General features: G+C 39.9%; 1 protein-coding gene across 2 annotated transcripts; it reads right to left on the reverse strand.

Annotated features, from left to right (window-relative positions):
- Positions 1–90: 90 nt before the first annotated feature.
- Positions 91–26,882, reverse strand: LOC112046358 (discoidin domain-containing receptor 2; the record flags this gene model as incomplete). Of its 2 annotated transcripts, none has more annotated exon segments than XM_052890762.1 (11): positions 91–209; positions 1,190–1,302; positions 2,423–2,545; positions 3,465–3,676; positions 4,979–5,217; positions 6,401–6,608; positions 7,686–7,893; positions 8,538–8,833; positions 11,059–11,206; positions 12,012–12,243; positions 26,777–26,882. In XM_052890762.1, coding segments are annotated over 11 exon segments (2,004 nt in total), but the record flags the coding sequence as incomplete, so codon positions are not given.
- Positions 26,883–27,090: the final 208 nt, after the last annotated feature.

Genomic DNA, 27,090 nt, shown 5'->3' on the forward strand with positions numbered 1-27,090 from the left:
AACCCATATTCGGCTCACTGTTGACCACAAGTTTCCTCTCAGAATGAGTATTAAGTAGATTACGAAATGAGAGTAGAAAATAATACATACCCATATCCATATACTCGAGCACCACGGCGATGGGCGGCGAGCGGCACACGCCGAGCACGCGCGTCAGTTGCGGCGACGACAGCGACGCGAGCACGCGCACGTCATTCTCGAACTCCTCCCTGCGACAAAACGGTCGCACCGCAATTTGTTACACATAGTCTACTAGCGGACGACGCGATTTCATCTGCGTGTAATCTCTACAAAAGTTAACATTAAACTATAGACATAAACTGTCGGGGACTTTTATAGAACTGGTAAAGGGGAACAACTGTGACTATACTGGGTGCGCGGTAGCATGGTGCGGGTGACAGTTGCCATATGACGTTCATCTCTCTCTCTATAGTCGTTCCTTCATTACTGAAGATCGTGGTCCTGGTAAGATCCCAGCCTCCTACGGGTCCACGCCTTCCATCGGCTTCTGTTGGTGGCCATCGCTGCTATAGTGTAGAACTTCGTCCCTTTATCCTCCTTCAGCTGGTCAGCCCATCGTGTTGGTGAGCGGCCCCTCGGTCTTTTCCCGTCAGTGATGCCTGTTATTATTAATTTCTCCAAGCTGCAGTCACCACGCCGTATAATGTGCCCGAAATACCCCAGTATGCGTTGGTAGCATAAGGAGGAAAGCCTAACCTTGATTCCGAGCTGCAATAGAATAGACACGTTTGTGCGCTTGTCTGTCCAAGGTATTCTTAACATACACCTCCAGCACCACATCTCAAACGCGTCTATCCTAAGCCTTTCTCTTGCGTTCATAATACGTACTAATACGTACGCACGAATGGAGTTTACTCTTTCAGATCGACTATCTAAATAGGTGTATGTTGCCCTGCATTATACACTATGTACGTCTCAATACCTACGCCTGAAAAGTGAAAGCTGCGCATCCGAGGAGCTGCAGACCGCGGCGTGCCCACCCGCCGACTGCACAGAATAAGTTGCGCACAAAAACGTAACGCTGTCATTCGGTCATCGAGTTTATTAAATATGGGGGCGGTATATGAAAATCGATTCTTAAGGAGTAAACTCCAAAAAATTAACTGATATATACAGTAGTGCTTGTAATGTTATTAATAGTAATAGAAGTGTGCCGTACATGATGTACCTCTCCCTCGTGGACGCTTCGTTGCCGAGGAACTTGACGGCCACCACCTGAGTGTCCGCCGACACGATGCCGCCGCCGTACTGCGGCACGCATTCCGCCTCCGCTATGTACACCTGCGCATACAATATTGTCGTGGGATTGCTCAGGAGTTATATTTATTAACTAGACGCCGCGCGGTTTTACCCGCGTGGTTCCCGTTCCCGCAGGAATACGGGGATAATATATATAGCCTTTTTTAGCCTTTCTCGATAAATGGGCTATCTAACACGGAAAGATACTATTTATTTCGGGCGTTAGTGATCAATCAACGCACAGCTGCACTGAAATTTAACATGCATGTAGATGTTATGAAGTAGGCATCCGCTAAGAAAGGATTTTGATCAATTCCACCCCTAAGGGGATAAAATAGGGGATGAAAGTTTGTATGGAAAGTCCTTAAATTTTAGAGTTACTTTTAAAAATTTGTTCATAAATCGAAAATAAAAAAAATACGAAATATAATGTGATTCAAGAATTTAAAAATTCAACCCCTATAGTGATGAAATAAGGGTTAAAAGTTTACATTGATTTTTACGCGGACGAAGTCGCGGCCGTCCGCTAGTATCTTATATGTTCCTATCCTATGGACTGTGTTAAAAAGTACAATTATGCGAGGTTTTAAGATTGGGTGCTGCCATCTACTGGCATAGTGAAACAGTATTCGTTTTTAAGCTACCAATAGATGGCGTTTTAGAGACATTTTAAACAATCCCTTTTTTAAACCCTGACGCAAAAGAAGGGGTGTTATAAGTTTGACGTGTCTGTCTATGGCACCATAGCTCCAGGACGGATGATGCGATTTTTTTTGGGATGAAAGGTGACTTACGGGCGAGTGTTTTTAGATAAGAACGGTAAGTGCAGAGTACAATTTTTGATTCCGGTTAGACTGTACGAATAAAATGGTAATGGACATTACAATATGAAATTGAAAACACAATGATTTATTTTCGGTAACAATTCATTTTTTAAATCATGGCTTTATTATGGCGTCTAGGCGTATGTCAATTTAGCATAAAAAAAGCTATAAAAATAAGCTTTCATACTTTTATCTAAGTCTATTACTTTGACAACAATCGCCAAAATTCGACTTTTTATTTTTCTTTTTGCAATTACAATTTAATCTCCGGGACTGGCGCCGTGTGTGTGAGGGATCTGTTTATGTAGTGATCAGTAAATATATGAGGTGAAGCTCACCGTTCCAAACGTTCCCTCGGCGAGCTTGGTGATCATGCGCAGACGATGGCGCGGGAACTCTGCCACAGGAGGCCCATCGATGCGCCGCCGCACTTCCATTCGGATTTCTTGCTGACTCGGCGACTGAAACAATGTTTTTAGAAATAATAAAGACGTATAGGCCTTTATTGATAAGTAATTATAATTAATGGAGTTGATGACTAGGTTTGAATATATCGATTTTTATGATACATTTGGGTAAATAAGATCGATGTTAACTAATTTATACATAATTAACGAAGATTGACGGGATATTTGCAAAATAGGAAAATAAAAAAAAATAGGATTATAAAATTTCAAAATCTATTAATAATCTTTTATCGTAATTAAATGAAAATTCATATTGTTTTAGCTTCCTTTTCTTCCTTCCTCCAACTTTTTAGTTGTGTGCATTTTATGAAATTAAATATCACGAGTCCCAAACGATGAAGGACAAACATCGTGAGAAAACCTGCATACTAGAGAATTTTCTTAATTATCTGCATGTGTAAAGTCTGCCAATCCGCATTGGGCCAGCGTGGTGGACTATTTAGCCGAACCCCCTCTCATTCTGAGAGGAGACTCGAGCTCAGCAGTAAGTCGAATGGGGTTGTTAATGATTTTATAGCAAGATCCCCAAGACTGTGATGGACCTGCCAATGCATAGCTTTAAGCAATGTGTTAAAACATTTACTTAATCGAAGTTACTACAACATTGATGAGTTCCTTAAAGATAAAAGCGCTTGGAGGCCATTGGATCAGCTTCTACCTTCACACAAAAAGTAAAACTATAAGTAATTGTAATGTTATCATCAGCTGTAAATTATAATACTGTATGATTTTTTAAAAAGAGCAACTGTTGAGTTTCTTACCGGTTTTTTCTCAGCAGAACCTGCCTTCCGAACCGGTGGTAGAATCTTTACAAATAGTCAACTGACGTGTCAAAAGTGCTTGTAAATTTAGCCTACTTGAAATAAATGATTTTTTATTTTGATTTTGATGATGATCAAAAGGCCGAGCTTACCATCACGCTGAGTTTGGACCGCAGTGAGGAGGCGGCCGAGCGGCGCGGGTCGTCGGCGTGCATGCTCGCTTCGCGGACGGCCATCAGATCGACGTCCCGCTCGGCGAGCAGCTCGGCAGCGCGCTCGACCACGTTCTCCGCAAGGCGGCGCTTGGTAGTGAGCAGTGGCGCTGAACTCAGCTCAGGCACCGCGTAGTCGTAGTTGGAGCTGTCTGCACGCACAATAAAATTTGGGGGTATTAAATTTTGGGAGGCATTAAGGGTAAGGGACGGCCTTTCCAAACCTCAACCCACGTCTAACAACAAAACTACTTAATCTTAAACGTAGCAAACTCAAAACAGTAACGGAACTAATGACAGGGCACTGTTCACTAAATAAACACCTTTCGGTTCTAGGTATAACCGTCAGTCCTCCCCAGAGGAAACCCCGATACATGTTATGCTTAGATGCAGAGGTGTATCTGAACAGCGCGCAGCACACATTGGATCCCCAGCAACACTCCATGAGGCGTTGGGCGACCTGGGCGGCCTGCTAAGCTTCTGGCTGGAGTAACTACGGCGGGGACCAGTACCAAAGGGACCTACGTACAACGGCCAATCTCTAATGGCCAAGTGCGGAAAAGAAGGGTAAGGAGCAGTTCTAGCAGCATTCTTAGAGCTATCGCGGCAAGGCACGACTGTATTTAATTTATGTCCGTGACTGCTGTGACTGTGTACGTAAATTTTAAGTTGACCTGACAGACTTTAATAATTTTGAGCATACTGCTTTTTGCTGACATTTCATATTATTCTGACATTTTCCTTATACTATTTCGACTTTATAATTTTTGTTTTTTTTTATTTTTTTCATAATAAGGGTGTGTGTGCCTGAAATAAATGAATTTTAATAAATTTTGGAGGGTCTCATAAAGTTCATTATTATTTTTACAAGTTAGCCTTCACTACAATCTCGCCTGATAGTAAGTGATGATGCAATCTAAGATGGAAGCGGGCTAACTTGTTAGGAGGTGGATGAAAATCCACTTAATTTTTCGTGAGTATCTTCATCTCGATGAGACAATCAACTTTTTTATTTTTGTCAATTCTTGATTCTGGTAGCTAACTGAGTTACTAGGAAATAAAATTTTTTAAGCGTCGGAACGAAATAATTTATCACGCTATTTGTAGGACATTGTGGCTGTTAAGCTGTATAACTATTAATCAAGCAACAGTAAAATAAACAGCTGGTTAGTAACAACTTTTAATAACCTCGTTATTGATGCAAATTGGGCGGAAGGTAGTTCATCAAAAGTTGTTACTAACCAGATGTTTGATCGCTACACATCTTAACGCACCCATTTAATGCAGTATCTAAGCTCCAAATCTTCCCTTCTATAAGGACGGAGGCCTGACTTTTAAAACGGGCTTATAATAATGATAATGAATGATTCGCACGAGACTTGTAACACGAGAAAGTTGAGAAAGATGCCTTACGATATCGCAAAATAAAAACTATAGTCAGAGATGTTTCTCACCCGATAAAGCCGTGTTGGAATCGGTAACTAAATCCTTCATTTCCAACAGCACGGTGCTAAAGTACGGAGTGCACCTTATGGCTTGATACGGTTCCTGGTACTCGTCAGACTTGACCTCAAGAGCGGATTCCATTATCATCTTGTTGTCATGGAGCATAGATGAAGCAGAACTGTTGTAATGTTCGGGGACTGATCGATGGGCTACAGTTGTCTTCGCTAGAGGCGAGGCGAAGCATTTCCTGAAATTTGAACATTAAATATTTGAGTAAGCATCGTATTTTTGAGTCATTATCAACCCATATTCGGCTCACTGCTGAGCCCAATATGGGTCTGAGCTCTGAGGTCTGAGGGGCTGAGTCTCCTCTCAGAATGAGAGGGGTTAGGCCAATAGTCCACCACGCTGGCCCAATGCGGATTGGCAGACTTCACACACGCAGAGAATTAAGAAAATTCTCTGGTATGCAGATGTTTTTCCTTCACCGTTTGAGACACGTGATATTTATTTTCTTAAAATGCACACAACTGAAAAGTAGGCGGTCTCACTCTACTCACACCCTCCGTAATCGGAAGCAGAGGTCATATCTACTGGGCTATCACGGCTCCAATTCCACGGTATTTTTGAGTATTTAAAGGCAAAGTCAAAGTTTCAGATGTTCGTAAATTGGCGAGAGAAAAAATTACACTTTAAAAGCGAAAATCGTACTTTCCTAATTTTAAACGTAGAGCCGCATCTGCGTTTTTGAAGTGATAACTTCTTATGAGAGGGTAAACTGTTTTGTAACATAACGCGTTACAGCGCTACTCTGTCTGGCTTCCCTTTCTCTAACGCATACAGTCCTGGTATTAGTCTATAAGCTATTTAAGCAATTGCTTAGGTCATCTCGTCTAGAAGGGCACCACAGACGACTGAGAATCAAACAATTCAAAAGTTGTATCGTACCTATACGGTACGGTACTTGGTAATAAGAAGATGTGTCCAGCGTTTATGTTTCTGTACCGCCAAGAATTCAGAAGGCAAGAATGAATACGTATTTACCAGGCAAACACGTTCCCTCTTAGACCTTCATTGCTTTGCATAAGGCATAATTGTAGTGACATCCTAATCAGCTGTTAGACATCCATTGCTGGACATAGGCCTCTTGCATGGGCTTCCAAGCACAATGGTATCGAGCCGCCAGCATCCAGCGGTCCACCTAGTGAGGGGTCGACCAACACTGCGCATTCCGGTGCGGGGTCACCATTCCGACACCTTGGGACCCCAAAGGTCCATCGGCTCTTCGAACTAAGTTCGCGATTCGCTGAACTATGTCAGTGACTTTGGTTAGTCTGCGGATCCCCTCATTCCTGATTCGATCTCGCAGAGAAACTCCATATTGTAGTCACGCGCAATATTGTTTACAAAATCGATATATCGATAGTCACCTGTGCCTGTGCCTGTGCACGATGAGGAACACCGCCACCACCAGCAGGATGACGAGCGCCGTCAGCACGCCGACGACAATAGCCATGTACAGCGGGTCCTCCTGGCGCGCCGTCGACACGGGCAACTCGCTGCTTGTCTGAACCTTCGTCTTGTCTTTAGCGTTGATCACTTTTAGAATCTCAGGCGTGTAGTTGCCTTGCGCTACGTCTGACGATGAAATAACTAAGTTTTTAGAATGGTCTTAAATAGTTAATTATTATCGTTCTACTCTGAGACGTGATTACATGAAAATATTAGTTTTTAACTATGCTTTTGACAATACGAGCCAAAACGTCTGTCGGCCATGACAGTTTATATTTCAAATGTCAGTCTATACTTTTATGACGCCAATACAATAAATCCCATACAAATAGATCGTTTGACAAAAATATTTTAGTTCGACGTTTAATACATCAAGGGTGCTAGTGACGACACAAAATGAACGACAGCGTTTTTGACGTTTGGAAAATTTTAATAAAAACGTGATATTTAAATTAAGTTTTATAAGAAATCCTTAAGTTTTAGTAATTGATATCGATATATTTCGGACCCTTATTCCGTGTAGCACACGAAATTAATATTGTTTATATTAAATTTGATATGAGTCAAGTATCCTATTATTAAAGTTCAATAGCTAACTGCTTTGTTAGTCCAGTGGTTAGCCTGTGTAGCGTTACTAAGGTCCTTCGTTTCAGACTTGGATTTAGGATTTTCAGTAAAAATTCCTGACTTCACATATAATTGAGTGGTTGATCTTTGCTGGACAATTGTCTTACCCCACTCCTAAGACAGTCTTTTCCGACTGGGAATATTGGTCATATTTAAAATAAATGTCAAATATTCATTCAAAAATATTGGTCCTATGGCAAATTTTGTTGACGGCCTCCGTGGCGCAGTGGTACGCGCGGTGGATTTACAAGACGGAGGTCCTGGGTTCGATCCCCGGCTGGGCAGATTGAGATTTTCTTAATTTGTCCAGGTCTGGCTGGTGGGAGGCTTCGGCCGTGGCTAGTTACCACCCTACCTGCAAAGACGTACCGCCAAGCGATTTAGCGTTCCGGTACGATGCCGTGTAGAAACCAAAAAGGGGTGTGGATTTTCATCCTCCTTCTAACAAATTAGCCCGCTTCCATCTTAGACTGCATCATCACTTACCATCAGGTGAGATTGTAGTCAAGGGCTAACTTGTAAAGAATAATAAAAAAAAAAATAAAAAAAAAATATTATTAAAAAACAATAGCTCACCGGAGTCGAACACCACCTCACTGATGAGTATCCAGCGCGCGGCGAAGCGCAGCTCTATGCGGACCCACTTGCCGATGCGGTGGTGCAGTTTGATGGTGACGTTGCGCGAGCCTTCGAAGATGTTGTCCCCAGTCGTCGTGTGCCTCACCGGCTCGTCTTGAAAATGGCGCCCGCCCACCGAGAACGACACTATCGCCTCCGAGAATACCTACCACGGATATAATAAATTTCACCATAAATCATCATTATTATCAGCCGATGGACGTCCCATAGAACTTAGGCCGTTTGTAAGGACTTAAGCCGCCAACATCCAGCTCATCCCTGTAACCCGCTTTATGTTACAAGTCTCGTCGCTTCTATCGGCTCTTCAAACGTGTACAGCATTTATTCACGTATGCTAAACACACAGTAAATAATAATCTACAAGCTCTATAAATTGCTTCTTTTTTTAAGTATATAGAGTGTTAGCATTTCCCATAACTCTAGGGTTATATTCTTTGTGTCCAAGTAGAAATTATTTATTTTGAAAATACATATTAAATTGTGTCTCTTATACCGCATCCTTATATTTACAGAATTCAAGTGAAAGCAAAAAACGTTTGTCGTATCTTAAAAATAGGGCTTATTTCAATTTTAAATAACTGACTCACTGGGAACATTTTGTGTTTGTTTTTATTCACTTTGTTACGTAAAGGCATGTATAACATGGATATTAAGAGTTATTTGAATTACTGATATTTCGAATTACTTTAAAATGGTAATTATGGCAGTTCGGTTCCATAAGTGGTCTCGTCAACACCTTAATAAATATGTGAAATACGAAACACCCTGTGTAACTCTAGCTGAACTCACCTGCACATCGCGCATGAACTTGTTACTGCAAAACAGGTGTACAGCACTGAACTCGCGCACTCTATCGAACTCGAAGATGAGCGCCGGCGGCTCGACATGGGAATCGTTTCGCCAGCCAACCCAAGCGGAGCTCTTCGCAGCTTCGCGGATCTCATCGCCTCCGAACTGGCCGTCCACCAACTGCCCCAGCCCGCCGCGCAGCTCCGCTCCCCAGTCACCGTCGTACGTGATGTCCACCAGCTCGATGCCGTTGCTGCGTTTGTCACCTTTGGGGATCGTGTACGATACTATGCCAGCTGGAAACAAGTACAAAATACATTTTAGGAAGCCGAAGAAGGGATTTTGGGAGTCACTCGACGTTAGGTAAGCCTAAGGGAGGAACCCTTCATGCTGTTGACTATCTCCATCAAGTATGAGCCCTCGATATGAGTGGCTACGTTTAGGGTAACTAATAAGAAAATAACTTTTGATATACACAACTAGCACGTTGGATAAAGCTAGTTAGTTATAAAGTATGCATTTCGAAAATCTGACAATTTGAGCATTACCTAATTTTGTAACCTTTAACTTTCATTAACGGGTTACAAAATTTTTAATAAAATTGTATCTTCACTCTCGAGAAAAATATTTATGACAATTTCCGCAAGTAATAAATATTATGAAATTTGCCAGAAAACCAACCCATCACGTATAAGAATATTTAATTTTAATGAAATTTGTAACCACTGAAGTGATATGCCAGAGTTGCCATTTGCTCTCTCTCTCTCTATTTGCTGGTATCATCATCAAGGAATTTAGCGACGCGCGCGCAATACTCGAGAGATTTTCATATCATTTGCATCTGTAATATGCCGTTTACATGTTTACTTAGTTCTAAGAACTCTGCGCATGACGATGTCTATTAGCTTCGACTCATCTCATTAATTTGTTGACTTTAATTACCGTTAGATCGGTTTTGTGATTTTTGTTTTCATACTAACAGTGGCCTGCGACTTTCATTCTTCTAACTGCAAAGAAAAGACTCAAACAAAGTTCCGACTCTTTTCAACACTTTAGTATTACCTATTGTCATGTTTAACCAGTTTACACAAAATCTCGACAAGTCATGGATTCGAACCTGCGGCAGAGGTCATATCCACTGGGCTATCACAACTAATGCCACAAACTTTAACTATTTATAATATTAGTTTATTTACAAGTATGAAAATTATGTGTAAAGTAAATTCAAACTGAATTTACGTCAAGTATAACACATAATTGGTAACACGCGCACCACTGGTAAGCGATCGCAATCTGCGGAACGCCATTACTGGTTCGTGACATAGGTCCATAGACGGAACGTCGCGGCGTTGTTTGCAATGTTTTCAGTCTGCGGAGACGGGAAAAATCGCAAAAAAGACCGACAAATTAGAGTAGGACCATCCGAAAACTACCTTGGATATCGATTGATCACACTTTATAGGTATAATATATAGACTAAAAGCCCGTGGCAAAAATTCATGGATCATTTGAACCACCAGGATAACTGTTTAGAAAGTTACAGGTGCATAAAATAATATAATTCAGCACGAACAAAACTATACGACCAAACTTCCCGAGAAAATCGCTGGAAAATCAATATTTTTTTCGACTTCGTATTGCACTATTTTTGTATAGCATCATGTTTTTCATGGATCTATCGATGGTAAGAATGCCGTACAAAAATGGTCAAAATGTACTTTTGAAATGTGCTTTTGAATAATTTTCATCTGCACTCATTTGGACGTTTAAGTAACGGCATAGTTGAATGTTATTATCATTGTAATTAGGTCTCCTGGTGGTTTAAATGACCCATACATTTTTGTCACGGCTCTGTATTCTATACTCTGGACGTTGCGATCAAGAACAAGCTACATACCGTGGTCGTTGGCAGCGCTAATCGTATATGGTTTATTAAAGGGATTGTAGTTTTTTTTTTTTTCAAGTATTCGACAATGTAATCAAATGCATCCCTACTCATTCATTTTGAGAGTTGGACGGAACCCTAAATTGTTTTGTAAGAAGCAGACGTATGATTAAAGGAACAATTTGCCCCATTTTGCCGTATAATGCCTCGCATGTGCCGATCTAGACCGCGATATTCGATTCTAGGAATCGCCGCGCCCGGCGCTTTTTTGTACAGTTGTTAATTTAAATTTTTGAGTTTGAATTATTATAAATATGCATATAATATGTATAGGTGGTCGCTTCACTTCATAAGCTTCACGCGGTATCTTAAATTACTAATATCGTACTGTTTTTTACTTTTTATATGAAATTGGAAACTTCAAGAAATACTAGATGTATTTCTCTAACGAACATATTCCGCGCGGGTCGGGGGGCGTGTAACGATGAATGAAAAACCCACGACTGATGCGCGCCACTCCCCGCACGATTTAACACCCGCGCAGTCTTTCTCCCTGTCGCCCGCATAACATGGGAGTGGTATCAACGATGCCAGACTATAATCAGCTGTTTATTTACAAGATAGATAACAACTCACCGCTCCAGTAGCAGCCGTAGAGCTCGACGCGCATACAGACGGTACGCCGGTGCGAGTTGTAGGGTATGAAGCGGACCTTGGACGCCCATATCAGAGGCGACAGATGGTTCTTCTTCTCGAGGTACGTGTTCGTGTTTCCCGGCATCACCTGCAATTAAATCAGGTATAATGGGGATGATGACTAGGTGTGAATAGATTGATTTTTATGATACATTCGGGTAAATAAGGTCAATGTTAACTAATTTATACATAAAAAGCAAATATTGTCTGGATATTTGCAAAATAAATAAGATTATAAAATTTCAAAATGTATTAAAAAACTTTTATCGTAATTAGATGAAAATTCATACAGTTTTAGCTTCCTTAGATTAAATGTGTATTTTTTTAATATATGAACTTTATACGTCTTTATGAACCAATATTCGGCTCACTGCTGAGCTCGTGTCTCCTCTCAGAATGAGAGGGGTCAGGCCAATAGTCCACCACGCTGGCCCAATGCGGATTGACAGACTTCAAACACGCAGAGAATTAAGAAAATTCTCTGGTATAATGTTTTCCTTCACCGTTTGAGACACGTGATATTTAATTTCTTATAATGCACACAACTGAAAACTTGAAGGTGCATGCCCCAGACCGGATTAAAACCCACACCCTCCGGAATAATCCGGAGGTCAGATCCACTGGGCTATCACAGTTGTTATTGATTTGATATAAATTATTATCCCGTTATATTATTTGATATTCATTTCCGAGATTGTCATATGAAAGAAGTCACTAACTATGCACCTTCTTTGCACATAATTTACGATCATGATTGGAAACTGAAGACGATAATCAAGATCAAATTTCACTTGGTAAGTTTGTTTGATCCTAATAGGTCCTGACATGTCAAAATTAGTGAATTGGCCGGTTGGATTTATTTTCAGTGTACTAAAAAGTCACTTGGACCTCACCTCTTGGCCATCGGCGCTGCGATATCGCACCCACTTGCCCAGCCTCGGCCGCCAGTACTCCAGCACGTAAGCCTCCGTATACTCCACGCCCTGACCGTTGCCGAATCGACCCTGCGTTGCCACCGCCGACACGACGTGCACAGAATGCAGGTTGATCTCCAGCCATTCGATCGACTCGGTGGTGATCTGGGACTTGGGGCACCAGGCCCCGCCCTTGATCTCCTGATTCAGTCTGTGAACAATCATATATATATACACATTTAAAGTTTCGACGGATATCAATATCATATCAGCCGATTACGTTAATCACGTTCCTGAGCCATAACGACTCATAACTCGCTAAGTATGGGCCTTACTAGAAAGCTCAAAGCCAGACAGCGGGCGACCCCGCCCGGAAAGCTCAGTGTTGGTCGACCCCTCACTAGGTGGACCGAAGACATCAAGTGGGTTGCAGGGAGCCGCTGGATGCCGGCGGCTCGAGACCGTTTTGTTTTGAAGTCCATGCAAGAATCCTATGTCCAGCAGTGGACGTCCATCGGCTGTTAATGATCATGATTATGATGATAATAACCCGCTTGATGTTTTGAGTCCAGTACAATAGGGTGGGGGAACCGAATAATACTAACTCTGCACTTCAAAACTATAAAAGTTTTGAAGTGCAGAGCCACCATCCCGAAATCTAGGGATCCTAACACAAAACGGTTTTTCGAACTGTGTGCCCAATTCATTGCCTCATCAGCTTGTCTTTCGATTCATCGAGTTTTGGGAGTGATATTGGATACATTATTTTTACGACATAGGACGCCGAAATTCCCATTATGCATCCTAAACCGTACTCTGCACCCGTTTCAAACTTAACTTACAATCATCACCCTTTTATTCAAGGCCATCTGTATATTTTAGGTCTTCTCCTAAAGTATAAAAGGGGTCAACTTAACCCTTTAGACATTAGGGCTTACACCTTAATGATATTAATAACTATTATGAGTAACCTCACTAAACTCTCCTGAATACTGTAGAAAAGTTTTTAAAATTTAATGAAAGAAAAACCATGTATGAATTATCCCTTCCCAGACCTGAAATTCAGTTACCCATCATCCATAATCGCACAGCCTAATCTCTGGGCCAATAAGGCAGTTGAGACGAAAGATAATCCGGAGCATAGGTATGATTATGTGTGTCGCCGGTGTCAACTTTTCAGCGTAGAGTTTTAGGTCCATGCCCGATAAGCTATCGCTCTTAAAACAGGCACCGGAAGAGCGTTCCACATCTTTAGCTCATTGAATAAAGTTGTTAGATAAAAGTTGGACGTATTGTTTAAGATTTCAACTCCATCTCGCTTGGACCACAAGAAAATCATTACATTAGATGAGGACCGATTAAAATTAAAACTTTGAGTTTTACTTTTTAACCGACTTCAAAAATAAGGATGAAGTTCTACGCGTATGTTTTTTTTAATGGTTGTTACCTCATATCTTTGTTCATTTATTACCCAATTTTGAAAATTTTTGTTTGTTTGAAAGAGTGTACTTGTAGATTGGTACCATTTAATTTTCTATAGTTGAAAGTTTACATCGAGTTTCACGCGGACGAAGTCGCGGGCGTCCGCTAGTCTGTATACAGGGTATAAAAAAAACGTTCACATGAAAATAATAGGTAGAGGTAGGTTAGGGGTAGAGTAGTGTAGAGTATTAAAGAAGAAGTACACATAAAGCGAAGCTTGAACGAGTCCGCTAGTAGTAAATAATTATTGCAAATTGACATGGATTGGACAATCTCCGTAAAGTTCAATGTTACTTAATCACTTAAGGTCCACAAAGTAGGAGGTGTTACTTGCTTTTCTTTTTAAGAGTATTTCTTTTACACTTTTTACACTCACGTCAGATAGGTACGTGTGGTCGCATTGGGGTTAAGGGTGCTACACCACCGAGAGCTCGTTACTCGTTAGTCGTCATTAACGCGCTCACTGTGCACTAGTAAAGAAACTTGCGATGATACACATTTCCTCGATTTCTTACGTCACCCGAATACAGATATGAGTATCAGGAATGTTCTTTGGGCGACTTCACACTCACCATCCGATAAGCCAACATGCGTACAGCACTAACGGCTTGACGTCTGATGAAACTGATCGTGTGTTGGTCGCGATCGGCATGATGTCATGCACGCCGCAACCAACACACGATCAGTTTTAACGGCTGCCAAGCCGTTAGCGCTGCAGGCATGTGAGCTTACTTGATTGTCAGTGGCTGACATTAGCTTCATGCCTTTTGGTTCGCTTTCTGATAAAGCTTTAACTTGAAGTATTGCAACGGGTCCTTAATAGAATCTACAGTAAAAAACAATTCATACAGAAAATTAAATAACACTATAATTTTGAAAACAACCACAAGATATAACCACAGTCGGTCGTGTTACTTTCCCTTCGTGGGAAAGCCTTATAAAATTGCTGCTTTTAAAAGTAGGTTTTCCTAGGTAGGTAGGTAAGGATCAGATTGTTCTTATTCAATGACATGTCAGCTCTTGACTGCGATCTTTACTGTGACGGTGCATCAATGATTGTAACGGGCTTAATTGGAAGAAGAACAAGTATATTATGCCAATACCTCCGACGGTTTCTACGTGGCATCGTACGTCTTTTCCGGTAGCCAAGACCAATGTCTACCACCAGACTTGCAAACAAATTCACTATCTTTGACGGTTGCTACTCGTAGTTGACTTATACTAAATTGAGATTCTTAATAACAAATGTCATCCCGTGCTTACTGGTGGATATCATCAGAAGGTAAAAGACATTCTGCCAATTGATTTGATGTTTATTTTAATAAGTTGATAATAAAGACCAAAATAGTGACGTATGTTAGTTGACTTGAACGAAATCTAGATTCTATGTAATAATTGTCATCCGGTTCTTACTGACATTCCTTCGCGAATATCATACAGTAGGTAGATAATATTTCCCAGTTGATTTGATGTTTACTTTAATCGGTTTGTTAAAATTAGTGAAAAGGCCAGTTGATCAACGCTAATTGATAAAATATAAAACCCTAAACTGAGCTGAACAAACCATCCTCTTGGGTTTGATTCTTTACCAACAGAGAGGTCTTGTCTATTGAAAACCATACCACCAACCGCGCTAGAGATGTCGTCAATAATATAAAATTTAAAATTTTGAAAAACACCCGCAGTTCATGAAATTATTAATTACACTCTCGATCAAGTCATCAATATTCTCTTTTAGTGCGCTTTCTATTGATACGCCATTCAAGTATATTTGCAGACATTCGGTTATTCTTCACCATTTTCAACCCCCAGAACTTTTAAACGGCTCAACCGATTTTCATCAAACATGTCAAAGAAGTCGCACATAAGTCACCTTTCATACAAAAAACAACTAAATTAAAATCGCTTCATCCGTTCGGTTGCTATGGTTCCACAGACAGACACGTCAAACTTATAACACCCCTCTTTTTTCATCGGGGGTTAAAAGAAGAAAGACGCTTTAATATAATAATAATAATTTTTATTAAAAGGCAAAAACCCAATACAACATATGCTTAGTCTTAACTTTGGTCTATAACAGTATAATATGCATAGTCAAATCTTAAGTCTAGAAAAACTACGTCTAACTGGAATGGTTAATAAACCCAATTCCAGATGTCAAACAGGTCACAAGGATCGTAACTCATTTTCTGTTCATGTCTTGGTGAACAGATAGCCAATACGAAAAAATTGGATTGTGCATATCTTCACAGACGTATTGCATTGTTAGAGTTCCCAATTCTTTTCCAAAAAGATGCTATACCAGCCCTAACAATACAGTAGAAGTCGGGCACCCTCGATTCAGCAAACATGGTGGAAGCGCTGCAATACCGCGGGAGACCCATAATAATTCGGAACGCGTTGTTGTACTGTACACGTATAGCAGTGTAGGACTTTCTTAGGACTTTAAGAAATAAATGCATATTGATTTTTATAACGGCCGGCAAGTAACCCATCGCGAATACAAATTGATACCGAATCCATACTAGGTCCACTGAAACAGTCTAAAAGTGTCGTGTCCTGCAAACGGAATTAAGGGGAGAGCTTAAAGAAAGCTCGCCTCTACAATGACCGATTAGAGCCGCCCGCCGATAAGCACTAAGCCGGATTAACTCACTCCCGACTTTACCTTGCCCCGACATATTGCGACTTGCCGAATGACAGCGAGCGAGTTACCACTATATAACACGGCGCGGCTGTTTCGACGGAGGCTGTTTGACAGTGCACAAGGTTTTAACTAGGGTATGCACTTTAGGTACAAATTACACAAAATGGAAAATTCTTCCTCCAAAACTGGTACATAATGAATCCTTAGGGTATGCACTGCGTTTATTCATCTATGAAGTGCACGCCACCGCTGTTTGACGACCTTTTAGGCTCAGCTGACCTACTCACTATTTTGGTCTTTATTACCTTAACCTATTAAAATAAACATCAAATCAATTGACAAAATGTCATTTAACAACAACAATTTGTACTATGTGGTATCAACCAGTAGGTGAGCACTGGTGGATTCTGAAGACCAAACATATAATTAGAATTGAAACGAACGTAAAAATGAAAAAAGAAATATCGCTCAAAGCATAACTTCAATTTACAACTTTTTAATAACAAGCTATTGCAAAGGCTTCGAATGATTTTTTCTTTCGATATGATCGGCGTTTGATGAGACGATATGGCACGGCCGCTGGCGGTGCAATGAGCACGCGCGCCTTTGAAACTGTTATATACCTATTAAAGCACAAAAGTTTGTTACTATTGTGCTTTTAATATGTTCAAAATTTTACACACCACGACGGTTTTTCAACATTTGACCCACAGAACATAGAAAACGCTAAAGCTAACGCTTTGACCTCATTCGATAACGCTCTCAATGGCCCAATGCGAATTGCCAGACTTCACACACGCAGAGAATTAAAAAAAATCTCAAGTATGCAGGTTTCCTCACGATGTTTTTCCTTCACCGTTTGAGACACGTTATATTTAATTTCTTAAAATGCATACAACTGAAAAGTCGGAGGTGCATGCTCCGAACCAGTTTCGAACCCGCACAATCCGGAATCAGAGGCAGAGGTCATATCCACTGGGCTATCACAACAGACACTTTAATTTACCCCTATATATTGATTATGACTTTTTCCAGTGATCAATTGCGATATTTGATGATACGATTGCTTGTATTTGTCAATAGATTATAGATATTGTAGAGTAATGATTTGAGCAGAAGGATTTCAAAACTCGTAAGTTGGATACAACATGACCCTAGGCCATAGATGGTTCTACTGAAATATGTAAAAAAAAAAATATGAAAAATAACCCTTTTAAAGGATTCACATCCAAAAAAAAGGTTTGTTACCTGTAAAGGAAAAACAATAGCAAAAATGGTTGCAAAATTACTTTGAAACTTTACAGACGTCACGAGGCAAAATCAACGTGTTTGTGTGGGGGAACAAACTTTTCTTAAACATGGCAAAAAGTGCGTTTCGCAATGAAGTCTTATAAATGATGTATTCTTTCACCTCCTCTTGGAACCGGCAATTGTTTCCGCCAAACTTGATGTGGAAATACAAATGCCATTTACTGCCACATTTTAAAAACAATAATACAATGAAAAGAAAATGATTATATAAACTTTTCAAACTGAATACTTAAAAGTTCACCAATCATAACTCCGAAATGGCAAAATGGTTTTGAATTATAATTGGTAGATAGATATAATAATAAGGCCCATAGGCAGCGACCAAGTATCAAAACTTGGTCGCTGCCTATGGGCCTTATTAGAAGGCTCAAAGTCACTCAGCGGGCGATGGAGCGAGCTATGCTTGGAGTTTCTGTGTGATCGAATCAGGAATGAGAAGATCCGCGAACCAAAGTCACTGACATAGCTCAGCGAGTCGCGAAGCTGAAGTGACAATGGGCAGGCCGATAGACGTTGGGGTCCCAAGGTGCTGGAATGGCGACCCCGTACCGGAAAGCGTACCCCCCCAGTAGGGGGTAGGCCCATGCAAGAGGTCTATGACCAGCAGTGGACGTCTATCGGTTGATAAGGTAAGGTAAGATAGATTTAGTACAAGAGATCTTTTTATCCCATTTTTATCTTTTTATCTATGAGGTGTCCCGTCCTTGCGCGTACGGGACAGCGTGTGTCCCGTACGCAAGTGAAATCGCGGAATGCCGTTAATATAAGTAAAGCGAACAAGATAGCGCAAGCTGTCTTAAGAAAGAGAGACAGATAAACTTGTAAAAAATCATGCTATTATTTTACTTATTTATTTATTTCATTAAACAATAAAATACAATGGTACAGTAAAAGGCGCAAACATAAATTAATTAAAGTTATTGTTTTGTTTTCGAGATACACTTAATGTATGTTAGATAAAATATATCATTATAATCTTCTCATTAAATATGTTTTTGCTAAGATTCTACTCATAACAAAGATGGACCGCCGTTTAGAAGTTGGTGAGGCAGACAGAAAATCGGCCTTAATTTACACTAAAAGATCAATAACGAATTCTAGTTTTAATTCTAGATCGTGATTCATTTAGTCAAAACCCACCTTTAAAAAATCAGTGATAACCTTGCGAAACCACAGCAAGTCGATATTAATTGTAAAAAAAATACACTTTCCATAACTAACTTGAAAATTCTACACAATGTTGCATTCATACATGAGCGTTTTTATATCTACTATTTATGACCAAGTTCCCTCGGGAACGAGAAATTCTAATAATTAATATGAAACCGAGCCACAGCGAAGTGCGGCCGGGTTCAGCGATTTGTCTATTGTTATATAGTAATACTAACTGTGCACCGCGGTTTCATACCCGTAGATCCCGCTGGGAAGATCTAGATTCAAAGTAGCCTGTATATACAGGTATTTCTGAGCCAGATTTATTAAAATTGTTGTCGTCACTGGTTTCTGCGATGATCTCCTAGGTCATCGCGGAAAAACAACGTGATTTGTGATATTTTTATATTTATTGCTATGACAGACTGCGTCTTTGTGCCAGAAACAATTACATGAGATGCGGGTCGTAGGTATATTTTAGTTTTTGTTTAAGTTTCGGATGAAAATATTGGGTTTTTTATAATTCAAGAAAACTGTTCAGTCCTGAGAAAAGAACTTCACGTGTTGAAAGAAAATGGTGATTTTCTCCTTCCCTGCGACTCGTTTTATTTCGTCATTCCACCTGGTGTGGGGTCGACCACTGCGCTCTCTAGTAGTCGTGAGTACGTAATATGGTATTTTTTTAAAGTTGGCTTTAAAAGCAGCAGGAGATACTAATTCCTAAATCTATACTAATATTATGAAGAGATAAAGTGTTTGGTATTTTAGGGGGTAATTTCTGAATACCAATACACATACATATTCGATTTTGAAAATTCTTTTATCACTAGAACGCTACATTATTTGCTAGTGTCATAGGGTATATTCTATCTCCGTATTCTCATCGAAACTGTAAATACGTGGGTGTAGTTAGTACAATCATAAACGCGTCAATATATAAACGCGTCGCGTTGCGACAATTCAGATTCCACGTTACGAATGCGACAGTCGCGCTGGCAGTCGACGAGTTATTACAGTCAATCAAACAACAGAAGATAACAATAATTTTGTGCAGTCATTAGGTACCTACTGCATTTGTACGTGTTTTGAGACGCGCCGGAGCAATCAATCTGCGTGACGTCACTGGGCGCCGCGTACGGTGACCACGCTGCGGCATTTAGGGAAATATAATCCCAATTTTTTTTTTTATTCTCTACAAGTTAGTCCTTGACTACAATCTCACCTGATGGTAGGTGATGATGCAATCTAAGATGGAAGCGGGCTAACTTTATTAGGAATAGTATGAAATCTACACTCCTTCCGGTTTCTACACGACATCGTACCGGAACGCTAAATCGCTTGGCGGTACGTCTTTGTCGGCAGGGTGGTAACTAACCACGGCCGAAGCCTCCCAGCAGCCAATTGTCATGACTTGCCAATGGTTAGGCTTTAGTTTATGAAATTCCGATCGATATTGGGGCATCCGTAGCATATGTTGTCTCTAGCTTTGTAATATTAGTATAGATGTAATAGCGCCATCGGATTACCATGCAATTTGTACATATGGTACCTACCTCATTTACAAACCTGTGCACACCACTGGTCATTGCAATTTACATTATAAGACAAAACCTTCAATTATGATAACACTATGAAATTATACCTGATATGCTTTTTGCTGATACATATCAGAAATAATTCTAGCTGAACTAATGGAATTAATAACAATATGGCAGAAGATAATTAAACAAAGTTTTTAAATATAGAATATCCACGGTTACAGGGCCGGATTCAAGAACTGAGTCCGATTCGCAGCAGTTACACTACTGTTGTAGTACTTTTAAAACAGCATTTAACTTATTTGAAGGAAATGTTGGCCATATAAGACCTAACGGCTTGACAGCCGATAAAACTGATCGTGTGTTGGTTGAGATGTGCATGACATCAAGCCGATCGCTGCAGGCAGGTGAGATTACATGATCGTCAGTGGCTGACATAAAGGACTAATAAATAAACACTACTTTTAAAAGCAGCATCAATAAATCCACGGTAAAGGGGTCGCATTAGTGGCTGATACTAAGGTAAGAAGGGTCAAAGCTTTCCACGCAGTAGTCTGTAGGTTTTTTGTTTTAGTCTCTTAATTATTCCTGCAATCTGTCGTGTGACATTCAGCGGTATTTTAAGTGTTTGTATTAAGGCGTGTTTGGTGCAAAATCCAGTGATTTGCCCAAATATAATAATGTAGTGTCTAATTCATGACATCTTGTGGTGCTCGTCTCTTGAGCCTTTTGAAAGTTGTAACAGGTTTATTCATCATTAGGTTCTTTGCAAGTTGATTTGGATATTTACGAATACGCTTTCGGTATGTTTTCATTGAGTGTCTTTATAGTTTTAATTTTTAGTTCACGATGCAGGCGATCATTTTCGATGCATTGGTAATCATGTAGGTTTTATAAATAAATACACATGCAATTTGGTCACCCGCGGCATCAACGATGCGTTAAGGAGCGGCTCTCGTAATTGATATCATCCCGTACACTCATTTCAGAGCTTCATACGCCGACGTTTTAATTAAAATTCAACTCTATAACTACTCCACTCGAGCGCAATATCACTATTCTGCGACGGGTCAAATCAACTGCGTTTACTTTAGCTACGGGCTTTAAATAAAACATGTTCAATGATCAGTGGCTATTGCTTTGTTTGCCGACATCGAGAAGTACCCTCAATACACGGTACCTTACTAAAATACTGATTTGAGCTCGTTGCTGTTTTTTTAGATATGCGCAAATTAGAAAACGTAGCGTTTTAGATACTTCAGATCAGATTTGAAGACTTTTGAGTATTTTTAGGGGCCGCTGGATGCTGGCGGCTCGAGGCCGTTGTGCTTAGAGGTCCATGCAAGAGGCCTATGTCCAGCACTGGACATCTATCGGCTGATAAGGTAAGGTAAGGAGTATCTTTATATATTTAAGCGTCTATAGCTTATATGCACTCGGTTGCTTGCGTATCTATTAAAGCGAAGATTGACTAGATCTGCTACTATAAATATAGCTAAAAGCTGCATTATGAATGGAAATGTTTTAGTCTTGAAAGAAGAACAGCAGAATACAGAGATTATAGAAATAATGTTAAAACCGCAGAACCGATCTTAAATACATTTGCAATAGAGATAAATTACTTTCTGGAAACGATATTAGTAGAAATCAAAAAGTTCTTCAGAAGTTAAAAGGATGTTTTAAAAACCTAAATCCACCTACTACTTACTAGCCGACGCTCCGGAAAATTCCTGTTCCGGAAAATACGGGGTTAAAATATAGCCTGTGACAATCACACATAACGTGGATATCTAGTGGTAAAAGAATTATCAAAATCAGTTCAGTATATCCAGAGATTACCTCCTACAACACCACAAACTTTACTTCTCGGTGTTCACCATCTAGTGTATCTAAGAAACCTCATAAAAAGTCGTCCAGTAGATCGATAGCTTAGAACAGACAGACAAAACTTAAAACTGATCTTAAAATTTGTATTGGGATGTGATCTCAAACTGTAGGTATTCGTTCAGTCACCCGATCCGTTTGTGTAACGATATCGTGTGATTTCGACAACGTATCGTTCGATGTAAAAGCGAAACGGACCGACATAAAAAAAACTAGGGGCGGTGGAAAAATCGCGTGATCGCTCCCTTAATGGAGTCGCGTTGTTTGCATTCGATTCAGTTTGTACTCTCTGGAAATACCGATTGTTAACGTCCTGACATTTAGGATATTGAGGATGCAAACTTAATGCCTTTCCGTACCTGTGCGTACTGTTTGTATTCGTGTACTCTGGAAAAGGGTTTTTTTATTCATTGCTACATAACCAGGTGGTCTTCCACCTAAAATTACTAAAGTGGCTATTACTGATACAACATTTTGAAGACTTCTCTGGCACAATTGGTAATGCTGTAGTTTTAAATTCGATTTCCAGCTCGGTCAATTTGGGATTTTACTTTTTGATTCTTATTTAAATTGGCTTAGGTCTCGTCTGGTGTTAAAGACGCATTTGGCCAGTGTGGTGGACTATTGGCCTAATCCCTCATAAACTCGAGCTCAGCAGTGAGCCGAACATGGGTTGATAATGATGATGATGAAATTCTATAAACAGGCGCGTGCTGACCGGCTCTTGTTCGACAGAAGGGTGAAGAGCTTTCGCTACTGCGAGCGGCCTGGATGTAGTAGGTACACAAAACATTAGACGCTCCAACATTTCAGGTGCATCCATGTAGCCATTAATAATTTTATAAAAGAAAACCATATCTAGCATTTTGCGTCTATTCTCTAGTGACCTAACCTTATAAGACTGTAGACGTGATATTGGTCTATCCAAATCCACTCCAGAAGTATTGTTCGAGAGGCAAGGTACATTGGAGAACTTCTCTACAGGATAACTCTATAGTTTAGCGAGGATTCCCAACTGCTCCAGAGTGTCAAAGAAATTTTTAAAAGCACGTCAAATGTAAAATACATTTACAATATATCAAGACTCTTTAGCGATTCACTCGCGTTTCACGTAGTCTCACGCAACTGGGAAATATTTCACTGAACGAGATCGAGTGGGCACGCGCACAGCATTAGAATTTCTGCATCGCCGCGGATACAAAGCGGATGTAACATCTGATGAATGCAAACTCTGCGAGCCAATGCCAGGGATGAATAGATACTACTGAGTGCTCATATAGAATCAATATTTTTTATTCTAATTTAGCACTGGCTAAAAAATATATTTTATAGAATATTTCGATTTCGTTGCTTATTTAGAAAAACCCACAAATACAAAAAACGCAAATCGATTAAAATTGTTTTTAAATTTAAGCGAGATCGGAGAATAGCAATTGTTTTCAATACTACATATAAAAAAGTGTCTCTTATTTTAAAATAATTGTGTTTTCTCAAGTGCTGGTACTATCATGTAAATAAGCACATAAAAAAGTTCATTGGAGTATTCTGTCAGTCTGTATGTTTATTCGGACTAATCTTGAACCTATTTTAATTGAATTTTCACTGGAACATAAAAAAGGTTATTGAGGAATATACAGGCTAATTTTTATCCAGATAAAATACATGGTTTCCGCAGAATTTGTGAAAAACAGAATTTCTCACGTAAGTAATAGGCGTCCGGTAGTAGGTACACAATATTATAACAGGGGACGTCCGCGCTAAAAACCTTAACCATGACATTTTTTTATTAAAAATGACATGCTAAAGATTCTTCTTGAATGACTATCTATTTTTGAAAAGTCCATTTTGTAGTTTTAAACATCTAAACATACAAACGTCTTATTTATGAATTGGAAAATCGTTATTGCTAATGTACAATAAGGGTTTATCAAATTTTTTAAAATATACAACATAAATATATTATTATAAAAGAATATGTTTGACATTTATATAGTATCAATAGTTCAATTTGATATTGTTGCCAAATAAGAGTATCGATGGAGAAATGACAAAGTTTCATCCCTAGCCAAGGCTGCCTGGTCCTCGCATGGCGATAACCTCAGAGCAATGACGTGTCCACGCGCATATCGAGCTGTAGAGCGTATTCGTTCGTTCATGACGAAGTAAGAAATATTGTAAAGTATCTATTTTACACTCGACGAAATCATATCGCCTATCCCCACGTCTTAACCGAATTTGAAATTTGTGTATTTAGATGATACTAAAATTAAAATGTAACTAACAACGAGTTGCCATAGAAACGAACTGTCACAGCGCGGTAACTTTTATTTATATAATACAGGGGAAGCACTATAGTCTGGCAATTTCGTTGATGACACTCCCATGATATGCGGGCGCCGGGGGGAAACACTGCGCGGGTATAAAATCGTGCGTGTAGGGAAGTGAGTATCATGAGTCGTGGGTTTCTCACCGCCGCGGGCCGCGGGCTTTCGGTAGTGTTACGAACGAAGATATAAGCTATAACAGCGTATTGAAAAGGCGACTGTTACTAATAAACTATTATTATTTATTAATGAAATCAATGATATTTTCTTTTCTTAACGTCCATAACAAAGTTATGCTGACCGCTGGCATGCGGAGTTGTTAACGCAGAGCTTCTCGCGCTGCTGCCCGACAATGCAGTGTTGGTCGACCCCCCAACAGGTGGACTGACGAAATCAAGCGAGTCGCAGAGATTCGCTGGATGCAGACGAACGATGCAGTTTCGTGATGTTTGGAAGTGCACAAGGCCTATGTCGTGCATATTTGTCAAGACACACATCGCTAACTGATGAACATATAGTTTACATTAACACCCAGACACTAGAAACCCCCTATTTCATCACAAATACATTTTCCAGTAGTGGGAATCGCACTCACGGACTTGTATGCAGACCCACGGCACGGCAGGCGGGTTACAACCCACCAAGCAACCGTAGATCAATCTCCGAGAGGTGACTTTATTTCAACGGTGACAATGTTAATATTAAATAAACAGTAAAGTAATGGTACTCCTAACACGAAGAAGTCGCGTTAGTTAATAGTCAGCTGATGCGCATTAAAAATCAGCTTTGTGCATTCCTACCTATGCAACAAGGCAGAGTTTGCGGTTAGTTGCAATATTGCTAAGTTAATGTTTTTCATTAACTTAGCAATATTTCATGTTAATTCATGTTGTGTTTTCTATGTGTACACATACCTAGCAATAAGTTAGGTTATTAAGTTTGCTTCCCCACGCCTTTTCAAATGACCGTCGACCCAGCTCTTTGTTAGCCCTTATTCGCATAAGAGTTTTTTTCACACGAAAAAACACTCTCGTGCGAATGAGGGCTTAGAGCTAACTGAACTGCCCCCTAGCCAAGTGGCATGTCGATTCTCTTTCTACTATCGATAACGCTTCGAAAACTAGAAAAATGTATGGGAATGACAGATCTCGATCACGTGACCTGTTGATGGATAATGTCATTTAATTCAAGTCTGCTCAGTTTACAAGCACTTTTGACACGTCAGTTGACTATTTGTTGAAAAAGTATCGACGTACCACTTGGCTAGGGGGGCAGAGTTCATTAGTTATTAAGCACTAGCGGATGCCCGCAACTTTGTTCGCGAGGAAGTAGTTGAGAAAGAAAAGGAAAAGATGTTTAATATTAAGAGCACTTAAATATGGACAGCGAGGATAATACTTTGAGTTACTGATAACCTTCTCTTTATGTTATTCTGTCAAAGTTCGAACTGTTTTTCACACTTGACATTTATTGTCTTTTCTGATCCGCCGATTTTCTTTTTTACCTTTCCGCTAGTTATAAAAATATACATACTCGTATTTGAGAACTACTTTCATATTTTTATTAAGTTGTCATTTACTATTTTTCTTTTTTCAGACGGGAAGTTATTAGTTTTGACGGGAAGTTTTTATTAATTTTTATTATAATATAACATATAAACGTATATAGCTTAACGGTAAGAGCGATCGGACTCATCACCGAGAGGTGGTGGTTCGATCCCCGCCCCGTTGGTCTATTGTCGTACCCACTCCTAATACAGTCTCCCCGACTAGTTGGAGGGGAATGGGAATATCGGTTATATTTAAAAAAATATGGCAAATATGCTTTAAAAAAAAAAGAAAAAAAAAAAACAACATTTGTATCACTTCCCGTGCGAGGTTGATTTTGATTGCATCCAAGTATATTAGCTATTACGACTTTCGTCGATTTTATAGTAATCTTCACCTAATAAATGCGTATAGACTATACGATCTACGAAAAATTGGACAATACGATTAACTTTCTTAGCATTTACTTGTCCATACCATTCTAGCATACAATAAACAAGATTAGGCTTGCGGACTTTTTTTTTCAACTTTTTCGCTGCTAGTTCACTAGGCCCTAAATTGATGATCTTTATATACGTTCGAAGTTTCGTTTCTGGGGTTTCAATTATCTTAGGAGCTTAACCCAAACCCCCCGGTGACGCCGCTGAGGTCCCCTAAGGAGCCTACACAGTCAAAAAAAAAATAGGACCCTAGTAAAACTACTACAAAATACTAAAATGGACTGACTATGAATTCGAAACTACACTTCACTAATTATAGTTCCTAACTTAGTCCGAGTTGTCCTATTTATCGTATAGTCTAATTGGCCCTTTAAACTTAGCTTTCGTCGCAAAAGCCGTCGTAGTAATATGGCACTTACCGGCCGTTCGACGCACCCACGTTGCCATCGTTGTACGAAGAGCTGGCGGTAACATCGCGGTCCGGGATCAACCCACTCTCCATACCGAGGGGGGCGATGCATTGCGCTGAAACAAACAAAAGTCAAAGTCGAATTATGTTTATTCACTACAATATATTCACTGTCATTTATGATTATTCAATACCTTATATTTTACCCTTAAGTCTAAGAGGCGAATGCCTCTTAGACTTAAGGGTTAAATATACAAAACGGTTGTAAGACCTGTCGTGCTGTATGGATCAGAATGTTGGGCGGTGAAAGGGATGGATAGTAAA

This window comes from Bicyclus anynana, chromosome Z (genome assembly GCF_947172395.1).
Source record: "Bicyclus anynana chromosome Z, ilBicAnyn1.1, whole genome shotgun sequence".
NCBI classification, from domain to species: domain Eukaryota; kingdom Metazoa; phylum Arthropoda; class Insecta; order Lepidoptera; family Nymphalidae; genus Bicyclus; species Bicyclus anynana.